At 38.6% G+C, this 24,350-nt stretch overlaps 1 protein-coding gene across 1 annotated transcript in view; it reads left to right on the plus strand.

Annotated features, from left to right (window-relative positions):
- ttc7a (tetratricopeptide repeat domain 7A) overlaps positions 1-24,350 on the plus strand; it is a 48,692-nt gene that overhangs the window by 13,107 nt on the left and 11,235 nt on the right. The window contains exons 8-19 of the mRNA XM_005795245.3: positions 435-604; positions 1,537-1,600; positions 1,792-1,929; positions 5,820-5,903; positions 7,154-7,258; positions 9,610-9,727; positions 9,857-9,914; positions 10,097-10,169; positions 11,060-11,220; positions 20,380-20,496; positions 21,003-21,115; positions 22,207-22,341. Of these exons, the coding sequence (XP_005795302.2) occupies positions 435-604; positions 1,537-1,600; positions 1,792-1,929; positions 5,820-5,903; positions 7,154-7,258; positions 9,610-9,727; positions 9,857-9,914; positions 10,097-10,169; positions 11,060-11,220; positions 20,380-20,496; positions 21,003-21,115; positions 22,207-22,341 (1,336 nt within the window). The remainder of the gene's footprint in view (positions 1-434; positions 605-1,536; positions 1,601-1,791; positions 1,930-5,819; positions 5,904-7,153; positions 7,259-9,609; positions 9,728-9,856; positions 9,915-10,096; positions 10,170-11,059; positions 11,221-20,379; positions 20,497-21,002; positions 21,116-22,206; positions 22,342-24,350) is intronic.

Below are 24,350 nucleotides of genomic sequence, written 5' to 3' on the forward strand. Positions count from 1 at the left end.
AGTTTTGTCTTATTTCAACTTTTACTTGGTAAGACTTTGTGTTTTTCCAGTGTTGGTGCCATCAACTAACTCATATTTTGGTTAGTTAAATAACTAAAATAACCTTGCTGGGTACCAAGCAGTTTCAAGTCCTCCTCCGCACCCAACTTTGGTTACCTAGCAACAGCTTGCTAACTAACTGGCACAGCAGCAGTTTAAGGTTTTGCCACCCTGCCTCAACGGCTTAAAAATACAAAACACAATAGCGAGAATTAAAAACTGTGGATAAATTTATCTAACACATTTAAACAAACCAAAAAACTAATCAATAACTATCAAAATCGGCTGATATGAAATGCTTATATTGTGATAAGTTTGCCAGCAGTATCGCCCAGCCCTAGATTTCTAACTGAATTTGTTGCAGCATTAAAAACGTTTGTTTTTTTGCATGCCAGTGTGCAGCCATGAAGCTAGCGCAGGTGCTGCTGAGCTCTGTGAGCGAGGACAGCTACTGGCCCCCACTGGGCCCCCCGCCCGCAGTCTGGCTCCAGAGAGAGGGAGCCGCCGCCTCCAAAGACGCCATGTACCCCACCTTCAAACCGCCTCAACGCTACGCCACAGACTGGTACGCCTCCCCTTCATTTCCCAGGAGTCTGAGTCTGACCTCAGGACCTACAGAGGCCTCAGTATCTGGGTTTAATGCTTCACTGATGCAAGGTTATTACAGTTAACTAAGATTAAAACAAAAAAATTAAAGTGAGAAAACATTTCTGATAACTGAAAAAGAAATTGTAATTAATAGGGGAAAACTGTAACTTACTGGAACTATGCTGTGGATTTATAAAACTAACTAAAACTTACTGAAGTTTTGGGTGTAATATTCTTAGTTTTCTTGTTTATCAATCTATTTATTAGCAATTTTAACTGATCTGAAATAGATTTTTTTATTTCCCTACACAAGCAGTTTACGTCAACCAAAAATACTTGGTAAGATTTTGTGTTTTTGCAGTGCTGGATCAAAACAGACATTCTTTCCCATCTTAAAAGCACAATCTTGTTATCCGATTCGCACATCAGACTCATTGTCTGCTTCATTTCTGCGTTTCGCTCGTTGGAGGGATCCTGCAAACATTGCTCGGGCCCCCACGAGCCATACTTAGTCACCGCCACATGACTAATCCTGCCCACACTATCATAAGTGAGGATCTAAATCCATGTCTGAGATTAGCAGGCGTGGAGGAGCCGAATTCCCCCTGGAGGAACAGCCGTGTGTCAGCGTTGATGATTGCTTTTTATCTTCACGTAGTTGTTTCATAAAAGGTTGTGATGTTGTCTGCGGGATTGTGTCCTTCAGTAGGACATGAGTGTGTGTGTGTGACATCTGAGATGATGCTGTGCAGGGATACACACGCGGTGGTCCGTATTGTGTTGCAGCCCCACAGGTGAAACAGAAACCAGACACTGTCGGTAATCCGCAGTCACTCCGTCTTTGTTTGTGTTTGTGTGAGCAATAAACTTCCTGTTTTGGAGCTTTTCCTGTTTTTTTTTTCTTGGCAGCTGCTTCTGTCCACAGGACGTGGTGGAGGAGGCTGTGTTGCTGCTGCTCATCACAGAATCAATGGTGAGACACACACACACACACACACACACACACACACACACACACACACACACACACACACACACACACACACACACACACACACACACACACACACACACTCCTATCTTTCACTGCGTGGTCCAGCTACAGCAGCAGGACAACATCCAACAGTCTCTTATAGTCTGATTTCTGTGTTTTTGTCTCAACAGACGAGCGGGGAGGCAGTAATCAGCCGACTGCCGGACCAGGTCGAGGCTCGCCAGACCAGCCTGCAGGATGCCACCTCCGTCTATGACCTGCTGTCCATCGGCATGGCCAGGAGGGGGCAGTACGCCATGCTCTCTGAGGTGTGGGAATAAAGTCATACTCTGGAGGTCAGAGGTTTCTGTTTTCAGACCCTTCTGCTTCTTCATAATCCTACCGCAGGGAAATTCTCAGATTAGGTTTTGGTTAAGTTTCTGTTAATAAAATAATGGATAATTTGCATTTTCAGTGCAGCAGTGACAAATATATGAGATCTGTTTGGCTGCAAGTTCTGGTATCAAAGTGGATGATACATATTCTCTTTGTTTTACACTGTAAAAACAACAAACATGACCAAGAAGTTTTGTCTAGTTTCTTGTGAAAATATCTTAGAAAATTTGAAATGAGACAATAACTTGCAAGTGACTTTTCATTAAGATACAGGAGCTTGTTTGAAGTCAATATTTCCTTAATATTTATTATTAAAAAGTGCTAGTTACACTAGAAGATTTTGTTTCACTTGTAAAATGGGTGAAAAAGTTAGCTACTGGAACTAGTACTTTTTTCATCAACAGTAAAGAATTACTGATTTAAAACAAGCTCCTGTGTTCATGGAAGTTTACTTGTAAGTTAGTTTTGTCTTATTTAAAGCGTACTAACATATTTTCACCAGAAGCTAAACCAAAATATGTAGTCAGATTTTGTGTTTTTGCAGTGTAGGAAGCTCAAACCTAAAATAGTTGAAGTTTTGACACCAACTTACATTACATCCCACATAGTGCCTGCAGAGTACAGCAAATAATGTTGAACTACAGGAAATTTATTGCATGAAATTATGAGTTTTTGAAGTAAATTTTGAAAAAACGTACATAAAATAGCCTTCATCGGTTTAAGTTTTACAGAGCAAAACAGGAAGAAATGCCATGTAACTGTCAATGCCGGTTGTTGAAAGTTGCATGAAACAAAAAGACGTTTTTTCCAGCCTGTTCTTTAAAAATGAGAGCAAAATCCAGGCTCTGTTGTTTCATGCGTTTGCCTCTGGCAAGGCTGATTGATGGAAGCATTGATCGTTTATTTCTGACAACATCTTTTCCAGGAGCCGCGTTTCTCCAAACACTTTTCCAGAAAAACAAAACACACTGACAGAGATACAATGGAAGCATCAAGCAAGAAAAAAGAGATCAGTTGAGTCCAAATTTCAATCCCCTGACACAAACAGTCACCTCAGACCAAACCAAATTGTTTAGGACACACGTGTCAAATTCAAGGCCCGTGGGCCAAATCCGGCCCACCATAGCTTTTTATGTGGCCCTCTAGATTCAAGACTAAACATTAAATGTGCTTAAATATGTTTTCAATCAAATCAATGCAGTTTTTATCTGCCAACTTATAAAAATCAGTCCCTCCAGATTCTTGAGAATTATCATGGAAATTCACACAGAATCAACAAATCCTCGCATTTTTTCTGCTAATAGTTGGGAGTTTATTGCAGAATTACCTCAAAAATTGTTAAAAACTTTATTTCTTGTGCTAAACAGCTGCCTCAGCTCTAATTGATGTCAGATTATAGTCCATGATCTATACAGCGAGTAATAAAAAGTCCCATTTACCATTGTAAATGTGCAAATATTTCCAAATTAGTACCACAAACATTTTGAATTTTATTACAAAAAAATTACAAAAAGAATCACGAAATCCTGGAGGGACTGAAAAGATGTTCAGTAATATTTGATTTTAAGAATTGATATTTTAAAAGTTTGTGAAATAATCTTACCAAAACATTCTGGCACAACCGGCCCTTTAAGAGCATTCATGATCTGGATTTGACCCAAAACGAAAATGAGTTTGACGCCGTTGGCTTAGGAGGTTCAACAACCGCAGCAACTCTGGAGCCAAATAGGCAAATTATCAACCCAGGAAGAATTTCTAACTGTACATTTCACAAAATAAAAGAAATTACTTCCACATTCTTTAACTTCGACCTCAAATCAGCAGCTGGACTTGGACACAGTTTGGTATTCCAATGCAAAAATGATCCCGAACTGACATAAAAACTGGTTTTAGAAGGGATCAAGCAGGCTAACATTGAGCTTTTAAAATGGTTTTACGCTGAACCCAACTGAAAATGAATGGACTGTAATTAAAAGTTTAAGAAAACCAACCACTTCACAGATTCTCTGCCAATCCTGACCAGAGCAGTGGCAAAATATCCACCCAGAAGATTGCAATTTAATTAAAAAAATACTTTCTTCATCCCAAATGGAGTTCAAATGTGAAATAATCCAAGTATTTTTGTCTCCTTTCTAGTACAAACATTTTGGTTCACTTGAAATAATACAAAACGTATGATATAGGAGCTTGTTTTATGTTCATAATACTTAGATATTAGTTCCATTGGGAGATTATTTCACTTATAATATGGGGGAAAGTCTTAAGTGAAATAATCTGCCAGGGGAACCAGAACTTTTTCATTAATATTAAGGAATTATTGACTCTAAATAAGCCTATGTTTCTTGCTGAAAAGTTACTTGTAAGTTAGTTTTGTCTTATTTAGATATTTGCACCAGAAGCTAGACCGTTTTGTGATTTTTGCAGTGTGAAAACCTGGATCAGGGTGAGCATGTACCCCACACTGTAAATGGATACCAGAGTTAGGTGGGAGAGGGGGGGAGGGCTCATGTCTTTTCCATTTAGAGCATAATATTTAATCATAACATCAGGCGGACCTCATTTCCTGCTTGACTGACAACCTCTGACTGAGCGAAACCCCACACATGTCAATCACATCATTGTGCAGTGAAGCAGCACAGAGTGGGCGCTGAGCGCTGACTGACAAGCACTTTCAAGCTAATTTACTTCAGGAAGGACATGACGTAGTCAAAACCTCTTGAAGGAACGTTCTCTGATCAGAGGTGGGATGCAGAAAAGTACAAATATTTTGTTACTATAGTTAAATACATTTCTAATGCATTTGTTCTAAACTTAAAGGTGAACTATTACACTTCCTTGAACAGGTTGGGATGAACTATGGGTGATAGAAAATATGTTCATTACATTTTTTGCACAAAATCATTCTTAGATAAAGAGATTTTAGTCTAGTCAGCTGTTTTAGGGCTCTGTCACTTTAAATCCAAATAAGCTGCTGAACTCAACATTTACACTTACAGGTGAAAATGGCTGCAAACAGATGCACAATTATACAAGCATACCATCTTTGAAAAGCAGAAGTGGAGCCCCCTGCACAACCAACATAATGCAGCAGGTGGTTTCTAAATGACAAGTCGGCAACAAAACACTTGTCTTTTCCAGCAGCCATTGTTCAGCACATATGTACATTCTGGACACCCCTGTTGAAGGCATCAGGAAATACATTCAACAAATTTACTTTAAGAAATCATAATTTCACACAATAAATTACCTCTAGTTAAACTTTCTTCTGTATGCTTTGAAGGTACTGTGTGTGATGTAATGTAAATTGGTGTCAAAACTTCCAACTGTTTTAGGTTTGTACTTCCTACACTGCAAAAACACAAAGTCTGACAGAGTATTTTGTGTTTAACTTTTAGTGTGAATATGTTAGTACACTTTAAATAAGACAAAAATAATTTACAAGTAACTTTTCATCAGTATATAGAGCTTGATTTAAGTCAATAATTCCTTAATATTGATTTTAAAAAGTGATAGTTCCAGTAAAATATTTCTTTCACTTTCATTACGTGAAGTATTTTTAAGAGTATGTACTTATTTACTTTTACCCAAGTAATAATGTTAATGTGGGACTTTTACTTTAGCTAAATCAGTTTAATTTATCTCCATAGTGCCAATTTACAACAAATTCAGCAAACTGTGTTACGATACAGTACAGTACGCTCAGTCAGCTATTCAAAGTAGTTAAAAAAGTTTCTATGAAAGGAAAAGAGTAAATTTTTTACTGTTTATTTGTACTTTTAAAGTTCCTGAGCATTCTGCAGCCTGTCTGTGTGTTTGCTCGCAGTGTCTGGAGCGAGCCATGAAGTTTTCATACGACGAGTTCCACCTTTGGCACCAGCTGGGCCTGTCACTCATGGCGGCCGGAAAGGTGAGCTCATTTCTCCTTATGCACCAACATCCACGTCCCGCACGTGCAGCGAATAGCTTAGTGGACATTTTATACTGCATGCACTGCAAAAACACAAAATCTTACCAAGTATTTATTTGGTCCAGTTTCTACTGAAAACATTTTAGTAAACTTGAAATAAGACAAACTAACTTAGAAGAATCAAGATATAGGAGTTTGTTTTAAGGAAATAACTCTTAATATTGATGAAAAAGTATTAGTTTTACTGGTAGATTATTTCTCTAATAACATTGGAAAATGTCTATTTATATGTGAAATAATCTCAGTGAAACTAGTACTAAAAAGTATTAGTTTTTAATAACTAATTTAAAAAGGCTTAAAACAAGTTGAGCTCATATATCTTGCCCAGCAGGTTAATGCTAGGCGATTTTAACTATTTAAATAACCAAAATGTGAGTTAGTTGATGCCGCAAACACTGCAAAAACACAGAATCTTATTTTTGGTAAAGTTTCTAGAGCATTTATCCTACTACACTTGAAATAAGACAAAACTAACTTTTTAGTTAGAAATAGAGGCTTTTAAGTAAATAATTCCTTAATAATGATGAAAAAGTTCTAATGGATTATTTGACTTATAACAAGACATTTTTCTATCTGGCAATAGAACTAGAACTTTTAATGTACTTTTAAGTTGGTTTTGCATTATTTCAAGTGTAGCTAGATATTTGCACTCGAAACTAGACCAGAAATACCTGGTAAGGTTTTGTGTTTTTGCAGTGTGAATTCAATCTGAAACATTGCAATGCTGTTAGTAGAATAACTCCAGTTTCCTCCCCTCATGTCTCTCTCTCTGTGTGTGTGTGTGTGTGTGTGTGTGTGTGTGTGTGTGTGTGTGTGTGTGTGTGTGTGTGTGTGTGTGTGTGTGCGTGTGTGGGTGTGTGTTGGTTTGTTTTTGTGCAGCAGAAAAATTGATCCTTGCTGTGCGATAAAGCGACACCTCTGATCAATGGGGATCTCTAGAAATAGTCTGCCCCCTAAAAGGAGAGGGGGGCCGCCTCGGTGTCGTCAGATCCGCTTTTATCCCGGGCTTGCCCTGCTGTGTGTGTGTGTGTGTGTGTGTGTGTGTGTGTGTGTGTTTGGTCCATTAATGATCGACCTACATGTATTAAGTGACTGTGTGTCTAAAAGGGTCTGTTAGGGCTGTGTAAGCACAGTTGATGTGTGTTTAATACTCACAGTTTGTCATTCGTTCTGGTGTGTGTGTTTCACAGTGGGTCGCCGCTGTGTCTGTGTTGAAAGAATGTGCCAGGATGAGACCAGACGATCCCTCGCTGCCCCTGCTGGCCGCTAAGATCTGCATCGGGCAACTGCACTGGGTGAATGCATCCCAACACCTGCATGTTAACACATAAACCTGAAATGAAATGCGTTCAGAAAGCACTCAGATTCACTGCAAAACACAAAAGTGAAGCCTGGTGGCCCGCCAGGCTTATAATATACTGGGGGAAACCCTGCTTTGCTACAAATGATCAAGCTATCACTAAAGAAATGTTGCTATTGCATTTTAGGCAACAAAATGTTGATTCTTTTTTTCATTTGAAAAGGGAATTAAATTGTTTATTTGCATTTTATTTTATATATTTATAATATTACATTAAAAGGCTTAAAATGTTAAATAAAAAAAGCTGCAGAATGTGACAATTTTTGTATCCCATTAATCTTTGAGAATGTGTTCTTGTTTATCGCAATAATTTCTGGGAAAATTTATCGTCCAGCATAATTTATCGTATCATCATACTTCACAGTGAAGGCTCACACAAAATTCATCTGAAGTACCGAAATTGACTCTCGGGTCGAAATAATTCGGCGCAGCTTTGTGTGATGGGTTGTGTGATTGGTCAGAAGTTTTCTGCCATGTTTTATTATTCATCCAGAGCAGAAAAGTTGATATGTTGGGTTAGCGTCCTCTCTTTTCTCCCTAAAAGAACCTCATCCATAAATAAAGAGTGGAATCAATGGATGCAGAGACAAAATGAGTCGGGAAGAGAAAGTGAGGCCAGATTAGAACAGAGGAACCGACAGGCGAATGGAGACAGCGCATCTGTTAGTGGCTGGAGATCATGGCAGGCCAGAGACACTAAGGAGCTTACAGTTTTAATCACAATGGGACACTATGGCCATAGTGCAGAGCGGCATTACAGAAATGGGCCACCGCTCTCCACCGTCAGCTCCACCGGACAGTCTGGGCTGTAATCTGTCCAGCGACGTTATGCTCCTTAAGCCAGCCCACGTGAAGCTTTCTGAACATCGCTGAGATTTCTCTACAACTCCATGAGATATCTGCAGCAGGACTGATGACTGCAGGACTGCAAGCAAAGCTGCTTTTCTAAATTCCTGAAGAGCAGCGCTGCAGATCTTCACATCAGTCAAGAGAGAATAAACAACGGCGTAATCCTCCTAAGATGTTCCCAGACAGGCTGTGCAGTAAAATACAGGATTCAGAGAAACACAGACGAAAAAGGATGAAGGGGAGCACGTCATTAGCGTTAGCGTTACCCCCTTAAACCCACCGTCCCCACCTGCCTGTCCGCCAACAGTCGCAGCTCTCAAAGCATATGGCACACTTTCTCCCTCGCCTGCAGTCTGCTCCTGCTGCTGCCTGTGTGTGGGCGAGTGTGTGTGTGTGTGTGTCCTTCAACAAACTCTGCGCTGTCCTTCAGCTGAATCTGTTCAGACTGTCCCCACACTAAACTCCCAGCAGCCCCAGCCCATCAATACTTCATTCCCTGCTGCAGCACCATTTGCTGCACAGCGGAGGAACTTTATTTGTGTCGCACCTTTCGCACCCAAGGTGATTCCAAGCAATTTAAACTGTGTTGCATGAATTGAATTGCATGCATCACTAGGCCTGTCGTGGTAGGAAATTTACCTGGAAGCCAAATTATAACAGAAGTTATTGCGATCAGTATCCAATAAATCAACTAATCTGATGATAAATTAAAGAGAAATCAATAATTTACATTTGCATGATTGTTTTTCTCTCTTTCTACCAAAAACTGGATGACAAAAAACTTCAGCCTGGTGTTTTTCTCAACTAGCAAGAGCAATTTTATTTACAGAGACTTCATAATTCATTTTATTTGTTGTTTCTGTTGCCTTGTTTATTTATTTTGGATATAATCTTCCAGTTCCACTGTTAAATGTTCATTAGAATTAAAGTTTATTGATCTTTGAGGATGAAAATAGTCTGAAAACAATATTATTATTTATCGACAGGCATAATTGGTAACTGAGGAAATGACAACTGGGAGCAAAGCTAATATACAAAGAAACTTTATTGTCCATCTATGTGGAAATAAAACGCTTTCATACAATCACAAAACTTGAGAAAACCTTGATCATTTCAAAAATAAATCAACAGATCAGCCATACGATTTATTGATGTCAAGCAGAAAGACCTGAACTTTTCACATGTTCTTAGGATTTTGTAGCTGCAGATGCATCCTTTGCTACAAATGGTCAAGCGTTAAAAAAAGAATGCTTTTGTTGCATTTTAGACAATAAAATATTGATTTTGTTATTTAAAAAGGAATCCAATTTATTCATTTGCATTTTATGTGGCAATATTTGTATCCGACTCATTGTCAGAATAATCGATTAATCGAATACAAAATAACTTAAAAGTCCATGTATCGAAGGCTAAATGTGTCTGTGTGTTCATGTGAAGTTCAAGGAGGCGGAGAATCTGTCGAAGCGCGTGGCATCGATGGGAGAGGAGGCGAGGGAGTTCCTCCCCAGGGCGTACCTGGCTCAGGGACTCAGCTTCAGCCTTCAGGCCTCTGAAGGTAAAGTCTCACCTCGTCCTCAGTCTGTCCACATGAGTGTGAATCTGTACGGATGTATATCTGGATTTGGAGATTTTAACCTTTTGTGTGACTCGCTAACGTTGATTTGTTTTTGGTTTTCTTCTTCAGCCACTCTGTCAGCTGATCGGAATGAGCTCAACAAAAAAGCCCTTCAGGCATTAAACAAGTACGTGTTACTTGTTTTCATGTCCGTTTATTTATTTGTCACTATTCCTGTCATAATAAGCAATAAATCAATTAATCACGATAAATTAAAACAAGCTCAATATGGTTCATTAAAACTGGATGACTTCAGGAGCTGATGTTTAGGAGTTTGTAGAACATAAAAACTATGCCTTTCCTCCACAGAGCCAATTCATTAGACCCCCAGGATGCTCAGATTTCCATGTACCTGGCTCTCCAGCTGGCCCTCGTACGCCAGGTACAAGCAAGCCTTTAAGCAACGTCACATTGCTGCGTTTTCATAACAAATGTGTGCAAAACTTTGTCAACTTTCCATTAATGCCGAAAAAACACAATTTTGGAATTGTGAAGTTTCCATTAAATTAGAAACAGAATTAAAATGATGTGTGAAAAAGTTTGTTCCTCAATAAGTCATTAAAAATATTCAGCGCCATCATCCTCCTTCCACTTCCTGTTGTCTTCTTCAACGTTTCTGCTAGTAGTAACATCTGCTTGTTGATCATGTGATGCAGAAAAACTTTCTATTGCAGTTTTGCAACTTCGACGTGGCCAAAAACCAAGCTGCAAAACTTTTTATCAACAAACTAGAGTTTGTTTTTTAAGTTGTTGTGATTCCATTAAGCAAATTTATTTTCGAAATGTCAAATTGAGCAACTATACAGTGGAGACACAGCTGACAGCTGCGTTTCTGTTGACCAGAAAACTGCGCTAAGTGAAAGTTTCAATAAAAAGTTTTGCCGCTAAGATGAGGTGGTTTTTCAACTGTATCAAAATTGGATACTTTGCAAAACTGTAAAGGAAATCGTTTTGTTTTTTTGTTATCACACGTCGCATGATCAACAAGTGGATGTTACTACTGGTGCAAACCATGAAGAAGAAAGGAAGTGTCAGGAGGATGATGGTTTCTTTTCATTTCTTTTTTGCTGCCATAATTTTTAATGACTTACTGTGTGAACAAGCTTATCCACATGTAACTTTAATTTAATTTCTTATTTAAGGAAAACACTGCAATTGCAAAGTTTTGTTTTTTCAACATTAGCAAAACATCGACAAAGATTTGCGTACATTTGTAACAAACGCAGCTACAGCGTGTTGAAGTTTTACCTGAAAACCGTTTTGCTTTTCCAGGTGTCTGCAGCCATGGAGCCGCTACAAACGGCTTTGTCTCTGCGCGCCGATGACCTGCTTTCCCTCCACCTGCTGACCCTGCTGCTGAGTTCCCAGAAACATCACCGCCACGCCCTGGACACCCTCAGCCTGGCCCTCAGCCAGCATCCAGACAACTTCAAGTAAAGCAAACACCTGCACCCACCCAATCACACATCAAACAGAAAGAAGTATTGTTGGAAAACCGTAGAGAATAAATTTATTTTTGTTGTTTTTGCGAGTGTATGTGATGGAAAGCAGCTCCAGAGCGCGGCGCAGGGAGGGCCTGTCCTGACAGAGCGCTCTCTGTAGGGATTGGGTGTCTTGGCTGCACTATGGTGGAAACCAGGCGCACAAACACAGGCGCCGTCTCGACGCCTTATTTAGACGTGCCAGAGTGGGAAGCCTGCATTGCAGCACCGATGCCCCTCATGCACCTTCACCCTTTCACCGCTGCAGTTCTGACAACAATCCTGCTTCAGAGGGACGTGTCGCCTTGCATTGCAGGCATCGATTATTTTAGTAATACTGACGATTAATCAGATATAAAAAAGGCCACATTCTGCAGATTGTTCATTTAATCACTCAAGTCTTTTTCATGCAATATTAGAAATAATACAAATAAGCAATTCAGTTCCTTTTTAATACAAGAAAATCACAAATTTTTGTTTAAAGTCCAATAACGTAGCGTTCCTTTAGCATACGGTTGATCATTTGTAGCAAAGGATTCATCTGCAGGTGAATAAGTACTTCTGACATCAACATGTGAAAACTAAGGCCTTACTGCTCAACTTTACATCAATACAGTTTACGGCTGAGCTGCTGATTTATTTTTGAATTAATCGATTAATAGCTAGATAGCAAAAGGTGACTTAATACAGCATGTTTTTACAGAATTTGAACTAGGTGAAGCTAAAACTGCAACTTGAGGAGATAAAACATTTTGATTTAAGTTTATATTGAGTTTATATTCCAGTTAACAATTAATCGGTTACTAAATTAGTTGATGATTAATCGATTCATCATGATTAGTCATTTCAGGCTAATAAGATTTTAAAAGATTTTGTGTAAAAATAAAATAAGAATGAATTCTAATCCTTATCCTAGCAAAAGGTGCCTTTAAAAATATGTATTTATTGAATTTGAACCAGGTGAAGCTAAAAACTGCCACTGGAGGAGTTTTGTACAGATTTGGTTTAATTACTGTTTTAAGTATGTAAGAGCAGCAAACTGCCTTTTTATGAATCTATATATTCCAGTTAACAATTAATCGGTTACTAAATTAGTTGATGATTAATCGATTCATCACAATTAATCATTTCATACTAATTAAAGTCTAAAAAGGTTTTGTGTAAAAGTAAAATAAGGTTGAAATCTGACGAGATCCAGTGATTATTTTACATTTACCAGTTTAAACACAGATATTCTGTGGTAAATGTTCCTCACAACAGAAACTTCAGAGAGCTAGCCATGATTTTGTTTTGCTGTGAGCTACTTTTGTCATATTCTGATGTATTTTCTGTTGCGATCATTTCTTAATTGTTTATTTGCTGTTATTTTTGTCATGTTAGTTTATTTTTTGTGTTTATTACTAAGCCACTAGAGGAGTTCGGGGTAGAACATATTTATAGACAAGGAAGTTTATTTTTATCTTCAATGCAAAATGTATATATTTTTGTACAGTTTTGTCAGCAAGTTACATTTTTATGAATCTTTATACTGTAGTTAACGATTAATCGATCACTAAATTAGATGATTATTTGAATAATCGATTAATCCGATTAATCGTTTCAGCCGTACATGCATCTACCCTGTGTATATGTTAGTTTATTGCAACATTTGCAACTATAACTGATTTAATAAGTAAAATAATGACAAAAGTTGAAGGCGTTTTTCAATAAATGTTGTAAATTTTGCAGCGATATTACAGTATCTGTCTCTCTGGTGTATCACGGAGCTGCAATAACACAAGGAATGTGCTCATTACCTGATGAGGATGGACGTGTGCAATAAAACCTGCCAAGGCCGATCCTTTCACACTAATATGGCAGCATGTTGCATCAGTCCTCTGATGCGCTTTCAGAGCGCTGGAAAGCATTTCGTATCACGGCCATTTGGGGTCAGTGTTGTCCTCCGCGGCCCCGGCACAAACAGATGGGTGACTGTCAAACATGCAAGTGGGAGAGAGATTGGTGGAGGGAGCAGAAAAACAAAAAAAATTGATGAAATAACGAAGGACATCAGAGCCTGACAGGAAGCGTCGGAGAGGAAGGGAGTGGGTGGGCGCTTTTATAACCGCACAGGCCGATCCTTTTCGCTGCATGTGCAGTCGGATGATGAAGTCTGTTCCCAGTCTGCCTGGATGCACAGTCACACACTCGGAGACGCGCACACACATTTTACACCTCCTTGGTGGAGACACTTGACTGCTTTGACCCATTTAAGAGCTCTTTGCCGGGCTCGGCCAATCACGTCGCTCGCTGCGCCAGGAATCCCCCATTGCCCCGGTAACCGTGAGGTCGCGCCGGTAGAGCAGGCGGTGGTTGTCGCGTCAACCCGTTGTTACGGTTCTGCAAAAAAAAAAAAAAAAGGAAAAAAAAGGATGTTGAGTCAGAGGGAAGCAGGGAGAGTGACATAACTGAGTCTGACTTGAAATGTTTTGTTTCATGACTTGCTTCACTTATAAGGTTATAAATTTATATAAATAAATTAAAGAACATGAAATTTAGAATAAAAATCATAAAGAAAACAAGATATGTCTTTTCTTTTCTGCTGCATCAGGGTTTGACACCGTAAACTCATCAGATCACATTCATCAAACTGAAAGCCCGGGGGCTAAACGTGGCCCGTCATAGCTGATCCTCTGGCCCTAAATTAGGTCAATCAGTCCCTCCACTTTTCTGTGGTTCTGTGGAAATTCGCATTAAAGTAAACAGATCCCAGCATTTTTTCATGCTCGTGCATAATTGTAAGTTTATTGCAAAAATTGTGAAAAACATCCGGTTTAAGTGATGCTAACTCTCTCCTGTAGGAGGCAGTATTTCTTACTTTTACGACACTGCTGCCTCAGCCTTATTTCATGTCTTATTTGTGATCAATATGGCGTCACGTCATACTTACATGCAAATATCTCAAAATCACTGATTTTGATTGCAAAACAAATCCCCAAAACAATCGTAAAATTCTGGAGGGACTGAACGATGTGAAACATGTTCAATATTATTTAATTTTAAGAAGTATTTATTAAATGCAGAGACAGCCATATTAATATTTAACTGTTTATTAACGAGTTTTATCAGTATAATCATGATCTTGATTTGGCCCGAGACGAATGTGAGTTTGACACCCCTACATTAGACGCACCAACTCAACTGCTTAATGCAAATCGCCAGTCAGCTCAATGCATTTATACAATTAGATGTGTGAAGGACAATTTGTTGAAGTTCAAACTCAGCATCAGTGTAGAGAAGAGAGAAAATTTACTTTAATTTCCAGAGAAGGATTGAAGTGAGAAGAGTCTATCAAAATGGCCGCTATGTTCTCACACAAGGGATATTCAATCAAATACGATTTATTTTATGTTTTTTTCATTGCAGGCTGAACAACCCATTTCCAATTTTTGTAACTTCCCCAAAAATTCACAATTGTGTCATGAATCCAATAGTTTTCAAAGCGTCTGTAGTCTAACCATTGTCGTCACATTTCATCCGACGTTTGCATCATCAATCTGAGGCAATTCTGCACCAGAAGAAGCCAGACGCTGCAAATCCTGACATAAACAATATCTGAAAGTTATAATAATGAATCAGTATGCCATAAAATGACCGTTTCTATTACTTGTGCTTTCTTTTGTTAGCTTCTTCCTTCTTATGATCTTGTGACGATACCATTGGCTGAACAAATTTAAAATCAGTCAATAGGCGAAACCATTACTTCCGAAACAGTCCGTCAACGTTCTTCCTCTGGTCGCTGTAAGGTTGTATAATTGTGGTCGTATTATGCCTTAATTTATAAAGAAAAGTTTAATTTGAGCAAAAAATCTTAATTTAGGACAAGACCTGCTGTGTGAAAATGTAGCCATAGTTGCAAAGAAGTTGGAGATTTCCAACCAAACTCCACCTCAAAGCGCACACTAACTTCTTTTTTTAAGCATGTTTAATATTTAATTAATTTTGTCCAATAAATGATGATTGAAAATTTCATTCATCTACCAACTTGGAAGTGGAGCATGATTATATTATGTTAGAGCCAACTTTAGCAGGTTTTTATCTTGAGACCGTTCCTCCTAAAAGTTGGTCAAAAGGAAAATAAATGCCTATTCATGAATAATTTTAGTAATTCTTACTAAACTAAACCAAGAGAACTTTGGTCTGATTTAACCCCAGACAGTAAGAAAAAAAAACTTGTCTTTTTATTCAGTCTATGTAAATATCTGGTTTCAACTGTTTAACAAAAAATATATCAACCGTCATTATCTGACAAGTTATAACCTGCAGCAGAAGCAGAATCACCGTCCTGCGTTCCTGAAGATTCCCACAAATATTTAACAGAATGTTTGGTTTCTTCATGTGTACTTAGTCGTATCATGCAATGTATGTTACTGGAGGTAGACCAGCACGACACATGCTGCACATTATTGTAAAGTAGATGGAGATAAGACATTTAAATTTTTGACAATGTGGCTCTAACATGGTTGTTCCCTTGTAAATAAGTAACATCTGGTGTAGAAAACTATTTGTTTTTCTCCCTATTATTTTTATTTTCATAAATCCGTGACACTGTTAGTGCTATAATACCTGTTCATTGCTTAATCTCAGTGTAAATGCATCTGTTCTGTAAATACCAAGGATCACAGCAGACAGGTCAGGGAGAAATATATTGAGGAGAAGTAATACTCACCCTGAACACACTGAAACATGGTGGTGATACCATCATGCTGTGGGAATGGTTTTCTTCAGCACAGACAGAAAACATGATCAGAGTTGATGGGAAGAGGGAGTGGGGCCCAAATTCCAACATCTGTTACATTTTCAGCTGCTGTGCTTTCACACCACATTGTGTCAAATGATCCACAAGAACTGAAAAACCTGTTCCCCTCCTCGCCTGTGGTGGCGCTGCGCCAAGAACCACTGAACTTAGCGACACAAAAACTTCTGAAGACACTGAGGGCAACTTCCTTCTTCATAAAAAGTAAACAAAATTGGAGTGCCATCTTTTCTCTTTTTTTGCAGTTGTAGGATTTCTCTTTTGTCTTTGGTAAAAAAAAAAGAAAAATGAACCATTTCACTCGCTAGCGTTAGACTAGCGCGTTTGTCTTGGTTGTAATTTCCCAAAATGCCATGCATTGTAGTCCACTTCCTGCTTTTGTAGCAGTTTCCTGATAATCTGTGAAAATATATCTCCTCCTTCTTCTCCCAGTGCTAACAATAAACAACCAATCAGATGCAAGAGGCAGGTCTTAGCACTTTCAGCCACAATCTCTTGTTGCTGCTCTTCCCCTCTGTCCTCACTCTTTACTCTCTGCTACCGCTGCAGCTTTACCCTGTCAGCAGATCCTATTGTGAATGCTAATGATAGTTTAAAAGGTTTTCCTGTAACAGTAAGATATTTCTCCACTATTAGCCCATGCAACAGCGACTACATAGGGTTGATTGACAGCGCTAAGACCCGCCTCCTGACTCTGATTGGCTGTTGTTGGTCAGGAGCGGGGCATTTCTTCAGACGGTAATAATACCTCAGAGAGGAAGTGGTGGAGATTTGTCTCATATCTGTTATGACATGGAGTCAGTTTGATCATATATGTAAAAACAATATTTATGTTTCATAAAAATTGCATACAGCAGCTTTAAAGTCCTATAGAGAATCAATGTCAGGCCTTGAAACTGATCTTCTCAGACAGTTGTGCCTAAATAAAAAAAAAAACAGTGCACTGTTTAAATTAGAATGATGAAACACGGAGCATCTATTCAGTAAAGCATTTTTGATTTTATACTCAAACCTTACCACTGTGGCCCGCTGAGCCGAGGCCCGGCTGCAGAGCTCAAAGTCGGAATACAAGACTCCCGACAGAGACGGAGGGAGACGATGAAAGGAGGTGTTTTCTCAGCAGGAGGCCCATAGAATATCATCAGCTCTGGATGTGTGAGAGATCAAAGCTAGCTCTGACTGGTGTGTGTTTCATATGTGCATGCTTGCACTTGTGTGGGTGCGAGTACGCGAACATTTGTCCAATCTTGCACATGCATGTTGTGTGTGTGTGTGTGTTTTTGTATTGAGGGCGTGCACATGGATGTGTGTGACTCTTGTTAGCCACTGGCTCTCTGCACCACAGCGAACTGTCAGCTCGCTGTAGCATACCAAATTTCTGCTTCCTCGTTTTCTCCCACATCCTCAACCCCCGGCTTCTGCCTTCTTCTGTATCCGCTGCGTCCAATTGCTCTCCTTTTTTTTTTTCTCACCCTCCTTGCACACACTTTATCTTTCTTTCTCTCTCTTAATTTCTTCCTTCTCTTTGAAATTATTATCACAAAGTAAACAAGCATTCATTTGAGTGAGTGTCACAGTTTATGCTAAAGACCCAGCATTCATTTTAGGCGTTGCATGGCTTACTGTACATGAGGTTGCAAACTGAAAGCATATCTGCACAGGCTGGTGTGTGTGTGTGTGTGTGTGTGTGTGTTATATATACACGTGTGCGTTCATGTGCGTGTGCATATATTTACGCTTGTCGTACATCTGCAGTTTTATGTTCACGGCTCATGTGCTTCCAGAGACTACGCTCTCTGACCTGTGGGAGTGCGGAATGAGTAATATAGTAGATGTACTACTTTTTTTTTCCAGGAGGGAACATCATTAGCTATTTTTATGTGTGGAGTTTACGCTGGCACTCACCACTCTCAGCACTCCGACGCAGAGCGTTTACTCAGAGCTGCCTGCACTTCTCTGCACACGACCGGCTCCGTCCCAGGAGGCAGGAAAATGACAGGCTGTGTAATCCACTGTGTAGTTTCAAGTGTTGTAATCTTGGTGAAATCTATCTTTTCTGACGCTGCCTGAGAAAACACAGATTGTACTGAGGTACAGAAGAGCAAGGTGGAATCGTTTCTACCCTATTATCAGTCATTTCATAGAAAATAGGGGATTTCCTGAATAAATCCATCTGTTGTTTATTTCAGCTTATTCTTGCAGGGTCTCAGGTTGCCAGTTCACCTCAGGGCAACAGAAAGACACAACAAGCATGCACATACACTCACACACACACACACCTAAGGACAATATGTAGAAAGCAATTAACCCAACAGTCATGTGAAAGAGAGAGAACAAACAGACTGGGATTCAAACCCACAATCTTCTTGCTGCAAGGCAGCAGTGCTGCAAACTGTGCTGCCCATTATGTCTATTTCAAACATATTTTAGTTCAGAATGTTTGTAAATCAGACCTTCCTGCTAAATATAGCAAAATATTTAGTTTGTCGCTAATTATTTAATTAGCAAGCATTTTGGTTAGCTAGCTAAACATTTTATTTTTAGCTATGTATTTTGTTAGCAAGCTAGCAAATTTTGCTAGTGGCTACACATTTAATTGGCAAGCTGAATGTTTAGCTTGTAGCTAAATATTTAGTATGTAGTTATCAATTTTGTTAGCAAGTTAAATGTGGCTTGTGACTAAATATTTAATAAGAAAGCTAAATGTTTAGATTGTGCTCAAGACTGACATTTATGAATGAGTAACATGGTGAAAATAAAACTTTACCACATGCTAAACTCTTTTTATTTTTATGACAGGCTAAATAACCCAAATAATTGAGAAATCCATTGAGAAAGAACAGTTCAGTTCAGATACATCATTAAATACTCAAGCATAAGCTATACTCCTGGTAATATTTTTGTACCAACTAATACTAATCTAAGCTTAGAAGGATTTCTCATGTCGTACACCAAGGCGACAAAGACAGAATCGGTGTTATTGTGCGGAGGAAATGCGGCTGCATCCGTAGCTCCTGTCACCTGGATGAGCTGCCGCCATGCTGCTAAAAGCTCCGTCACACCGAGACACCCACCATCACACAGACGCTCGCTCCGGTGAACTCCTGCTGGCAGCCGTATCCTTAACACAGCTTCCCTCTGCACCACTTGTCATCTGTGTGCCAGTAAATCCAGCCTCCTTCCTCCCACACACAGGCTCTGTACACCTATTCTGCACAGAAATCCCTCCATCTTTTAATCCCGTTTTTATTTTGTCTTTTCACCAGTTGGAACCAAAACCAGTTTCTCCATCATTGATCCCCATCTTTCTGTCTTATTGGTGATTGATGTCCATGACAGACTGCATCCTCTGGCAATTACCCACACACACTCAGAGAAGTTCACATCAGAGACTCCCACATCACTTAACCAATTGTCTTCAGCTAAAAGGGCAAAGCGGAAACACTCTGCTGCTTTTCAACACACACACGCACACACACACGTCAAAAACCCTTTTAGAGCTCATTGCTGACCAGCTTTCCCTTCCGTTTTGGCTTCATTGATCCAGATATCGACAATAATTCACGAGCTCTTTATGTGGCCAGAGTTTTTCTACGCCGTTTCATGAGATAACAATCCTCATTTCTTGGAAACCCATCTGCGTCGCCCTCTGGTTTTTGGTTGTTTTGAAATCATTTTATTGTTTCATTTGCCAACAATAGTAAAAACAGCCACTGCTGCTGGTACAACACCTTGTAAAAGTAATCGCACCCTTTAAACGTTTTCACATTTCGTCAAAATCACAAACTCTAAAGCTGCAGTGTGTGACTTTTATTTTCAAAAAATGTTTTGCGGATATTTGTTAAAATTGTCACTATGTCATGATGTGTTTAAAAAAAACAAAATATTTTTAAAAAATAAATTAAAATTTCCTGCTGTTTGTATTTTCCTTTGAACTTTGACCTCTTTGCCAAAAAGAATATATTTGTATAGGTCTGTTTTATTTATGTATTTTTTTTGCAACCACATTTTGAAAGCAATGTTTGATTTTCATTATTACTAATTATTTAACTTATAACAAGTCAAAACTGTCTGATAAGTGAAATAATCTGCTAATGGAAAAAGTAATTATTTTCTACTTTTAACGAATTATTTACGTAAAACAAGCCTCTATATCTTTCTGAAAAGTTACTTGTAAGTTAGTTTTGTTTCATTTCAAGCATCTAGAGAAACTTGATCAAGTTTTGTGTTTCTGCAGTGTGAGGGACACAATGAAACTAAAAGCACGAGTTTGAATTCAAACAAAGCGACTAATCGAGATGTTTGTTGCGGTTTAGTTTGCTGCTGACGAAGGTGAAGCTTGAAGAGGCCATGTTGGGACCCGCTGCAGCCCTGCAGACCTGCGAGGAGATGCTGCAGCTCTGGCAGAGCCAGTATGACGTCAGTCGCTCCAGGTAAACGTGCAGAACTGAGCCTCTGCTGCTTTGCTTATCACACGACACTCGGGTGTTTTAGTGCAAAGAGGAAAGCGACGCGTCGCTACCAGATCGCTGCAGAGTCTCCAGCAGCAGTTTGGACCCAGACATAATGGCTGCTGTCACTGCTGCCTTGATCCAGCTTGTTTAGTTTAATTGAATTATAACTTTAATTGTTGTTCCTGAGGATTTCCCACTCTGCGCTGATATTAGAGCATCAGTGTTACTTTACTGCCCACTCTGTGATTCACTTGCTATGATGATGAATCATTTTTCAGAGGTGTCACTTTCTATCTATTTATTAATTGAAGACTTTAATAGTTCAACATGCGTGCAGTACGTAATGTTATATAATATTTAAACCATAACTGTTAAAATTTTTGTCACTCTTTGTTGAATGTTTGGCTACAATTAGCAACTGGTTGTTTTTAAATTTTACATGATGGATCTCCTTTTAATTCAGATTTGTTCGTTACATTTGACAGTGAGACGGATGACAGCAGCAGCATACCGATGGCTGAGAGGTCAGAGGTCAGCCCTGTTGTCAGGAAGGTGTCCGTCCACCTCAACCTCCCGGACTTCCAGGACACCTCCACAGGTCTGCTTTCTTCATTCAAAACCTGATTTAAAATGCAAGCAAATGAAAATTATTGAATTTGTTTTCATTTATCATGTGATTAATTGATTTATTGCTTATTGTGACAGGTCTATTCGTTCTACCTTAAAACAAACCTGCATTTGAAGTTGGATGGAGAGTTGAAAAAATGTTCTTCTATAAATCAATTAAAAACCCTTTATAATAAAAAAAAAGTCTTATTAATGAGTCTGGGTTAATAATGAAGGGAGAATAACATATTTACAACTTATGTTGTTAATTTAATTTATTTGTTCATGAAAGATTGGAAGATTTTTTTTCTTCTTCCTGTTCCCTTTTCACGCATGTAGAGAAAAAGTTGTAAAATAATGTTTGTGAATTACAGCTGCAGTTTGTAACTGTTAGAGAAAAAAAAATGTTTTTACATATTTGTTGAAACTGTCAGTATGACAGTCTGAGACAGATAATCTGTGAAAAACAAAAATCTCCTCTGCCTTCTCCTAGTGCTAACTATAAACAACCAATCAGAGTCAGGAGGAGGGTATTAGCGTTGTCAATCACCCCTCTGTGTGGCGTTACTCACCCCCATTGCTCTCTGTTACGCTGCAGCTAGCATAGCTCGTTGAGAATGCTCAGGCTACTTGGCATAGCCACTGATGACAGCAGATAAACGGTTTTCCTGTAACTATAAGTTGTTTCTTCCCCATTAGCAGATTTAGCAGCGAGTACATGCGATTGATTGACAGTGCTAAACCCCGCCTCCTGACTCTGATTGGTTGTTTTTGGTTGGAAGCGATCCATTTCTTCAGGTGGCAATAAAAGCTCAGAGAGGAGGTGGAGGATTTTTCATTTTTTCACAAATTATCTCCCTTATAACAAACTGTCACAACATGGTGACAAATATGTAAAAAAATATATTTGTAAAAGTTGCATACTGCAGTTTTAATGATTAAATTTGTTAAGTTCGAGTGGATAAAATGACATTTTGTTAAAGAACCAATCTAACTGTCCTTCAGTACTATCAGTGGATCAGTTAGTCTGTGTTATTTTCCTCATAAACAATCGTTTAAAGCTTCCTCTCCCTCCTCTTCTAGGATCCCTCAGCCCTCCATCGGTGGCGGTGTCCCGTCTGGAGGCGGCGCTGTCGGAGGTATCGGACCTGAGCTCCACCCGGCGCCAGGGCCCCACTTACATCTGGGCCACTCTGGAGCGCATCTGGCTGCAGGCTGGTAGGACTTCACAGCACACGACCTGGAGCGACGGTTTTAGGCCCCTTCGCTCTGGGATTTCCTGGAAAATTAGATTTTCAAATTTCCCTGAACGAAATGCGCCATCCCACCCAAACACCATTCAGAAAACACGTGAGCCCAACCCTGGTGATGTCCAAACTTTCTGTCATGTGGGTCAAAATCCACAAGTCAATAGTATTCACATTCTGAAAAATAAGTAGAAAATTTAAATAAGTAAAAATAGAAAGATTAAAATAAAATTAAGCAATTAAAGTTGTCTGATATTGTTGTTTTTGTAGAAATGATTTGAAACTTTAGAGGGATTTTTATACATTTTCTCTATTAAAATATTTTTTATGTAGTTTTCAAATTCTTTTGAACAAATTTATTGTACAAGAAAAAGATTTGAGTTTTTTTTTTTAAACAAATTTAGCCAAGTATAATAACTTAAATACAAGCACCAAAGTCAGCTTTTCAGTGGAGGTCTATAAATTACAAGTTTGAAACTTTTCCCAGATTGATGTAATTTTACAATTGCTCCTCTGGATAGTGAACTTCAGACCTGGGTAGTAACTAATTACATTTACTTGTTTTATTGTATCAAAGCAATACAAACAAGATTTGCATCACTCTTTCTTTAGGTTTAATAAATTATTCATGCAGCTTTAGGTTCAGTTGCTCAGTAGACGTCAGTTGATCAAACTAAATGTGTAACTGTTCAAAGATAATTCATATTTCCTATTCCATTTCTAATCTAAAAAAAAAAAGTCTCCATGTGCATCGACCACCTGTTCTAGTGGGCCACATGCAAATGGCCCGTGGGCCGCTCTTTGGACACACCTGTTTTAAACAGTGGTCCATTGGAAAATGGCTTTTTATGGAATTGCTTTCTGAATTAAACAGATAAATGTGTGCAGAGACTTTCTGTGGTGTAGCTGCACTGAAAAAACCATCAGATGCAAAACTAAATGATTCTAGTAATCCTATTAAATCATAAGATCATTTATATCATTACCATGTTGCATAATGTTGAACATAAACTAAATTACGCCCAGTTCTGGATGCAGGACTTCTCCTGCTCTAGACGTTCTCTGGCTTTTCTCAAAAAACAAACAAGTCGTCTGAGTGAATTTTTGATGCTGCAGTGAGCACAGCAACAAAAAAAAGTGTGCTCACGTTGCATCAAGTGCATAAACAATGTCCTACTCCCCTGAGAGGCTGAAATTAAATTGAGCATATAAACAGGTCAGTAAGTTGTGTAAGACTCTGAGGCTGCACAGCTTTCAGTGCTACGGCTGCACAGTTTGCTTTTCATCTGCCTGAAAAGAGAAACTCTGAATGGTTTCAGACAGAAAGAAGGTTTTCTAGGCCGCAACACAAAGACATCTTCAATTTCTGGTGTAATCTGTGTTGGGAATACATGAATATATCAAATTATAATCCATTAGAGAGAATTTTATGAGTAGGAAGCATTTGGAGGTTCACCAGAATAGCCAACAAAGGTAAACATAGCTGTACTCCAACATATTTTTACCCAAATAAAAGTAAAAATACTTTTATTTTTACTTGGAAATTGGATTACTCAATCCAATTTCTTGGATTGAGTAATCCAAGAAATTACTCAAAAGTCTACTCAACTACTGAGTAACTGATCAAATTATCAATCATTTAATATTTAAAAATTATATCAGACGAGCCAAAATAAAATATAAAGTGGAAATTTTTGTATTTTAAGGACCAGAATGACAATAATTTATAAAAGTAACAAAAAATGATCAAAATCAAGTAAAAAAAATGTTTCCAAATCAGTTTCTATCAATAAAAAGAAAAACTTTTGAAACTTTGACAAAAACTTCAGGTGTGTGTCTGAGTCTGGAGAATGTTTAGTTAAAACATGTTTGTTTTTCATTCAGTGGGTAGAAAATCCAGAAATTTTACTCAAAAGTAGAAATACTTTATAATATTACTCAAGTAATAGTAGAAATACTTCATAATAAGATTACTCAAAA

This window comes from Xiphophorus maculatus, chromosome 22 (genome assembly GCF_002775205.1).
Source record: "Xiphophorus maculatus strain JP 163 A chromosome 22, X_maculatus-5.0-male, whole genome shotgun sequence".
NCBI lineage: Eukaryota > Metazoa > Chordata > Actinopteri > Cyprinodontiformes > Poeciliidae > Xiphophorus > Xiphophorus maculatus.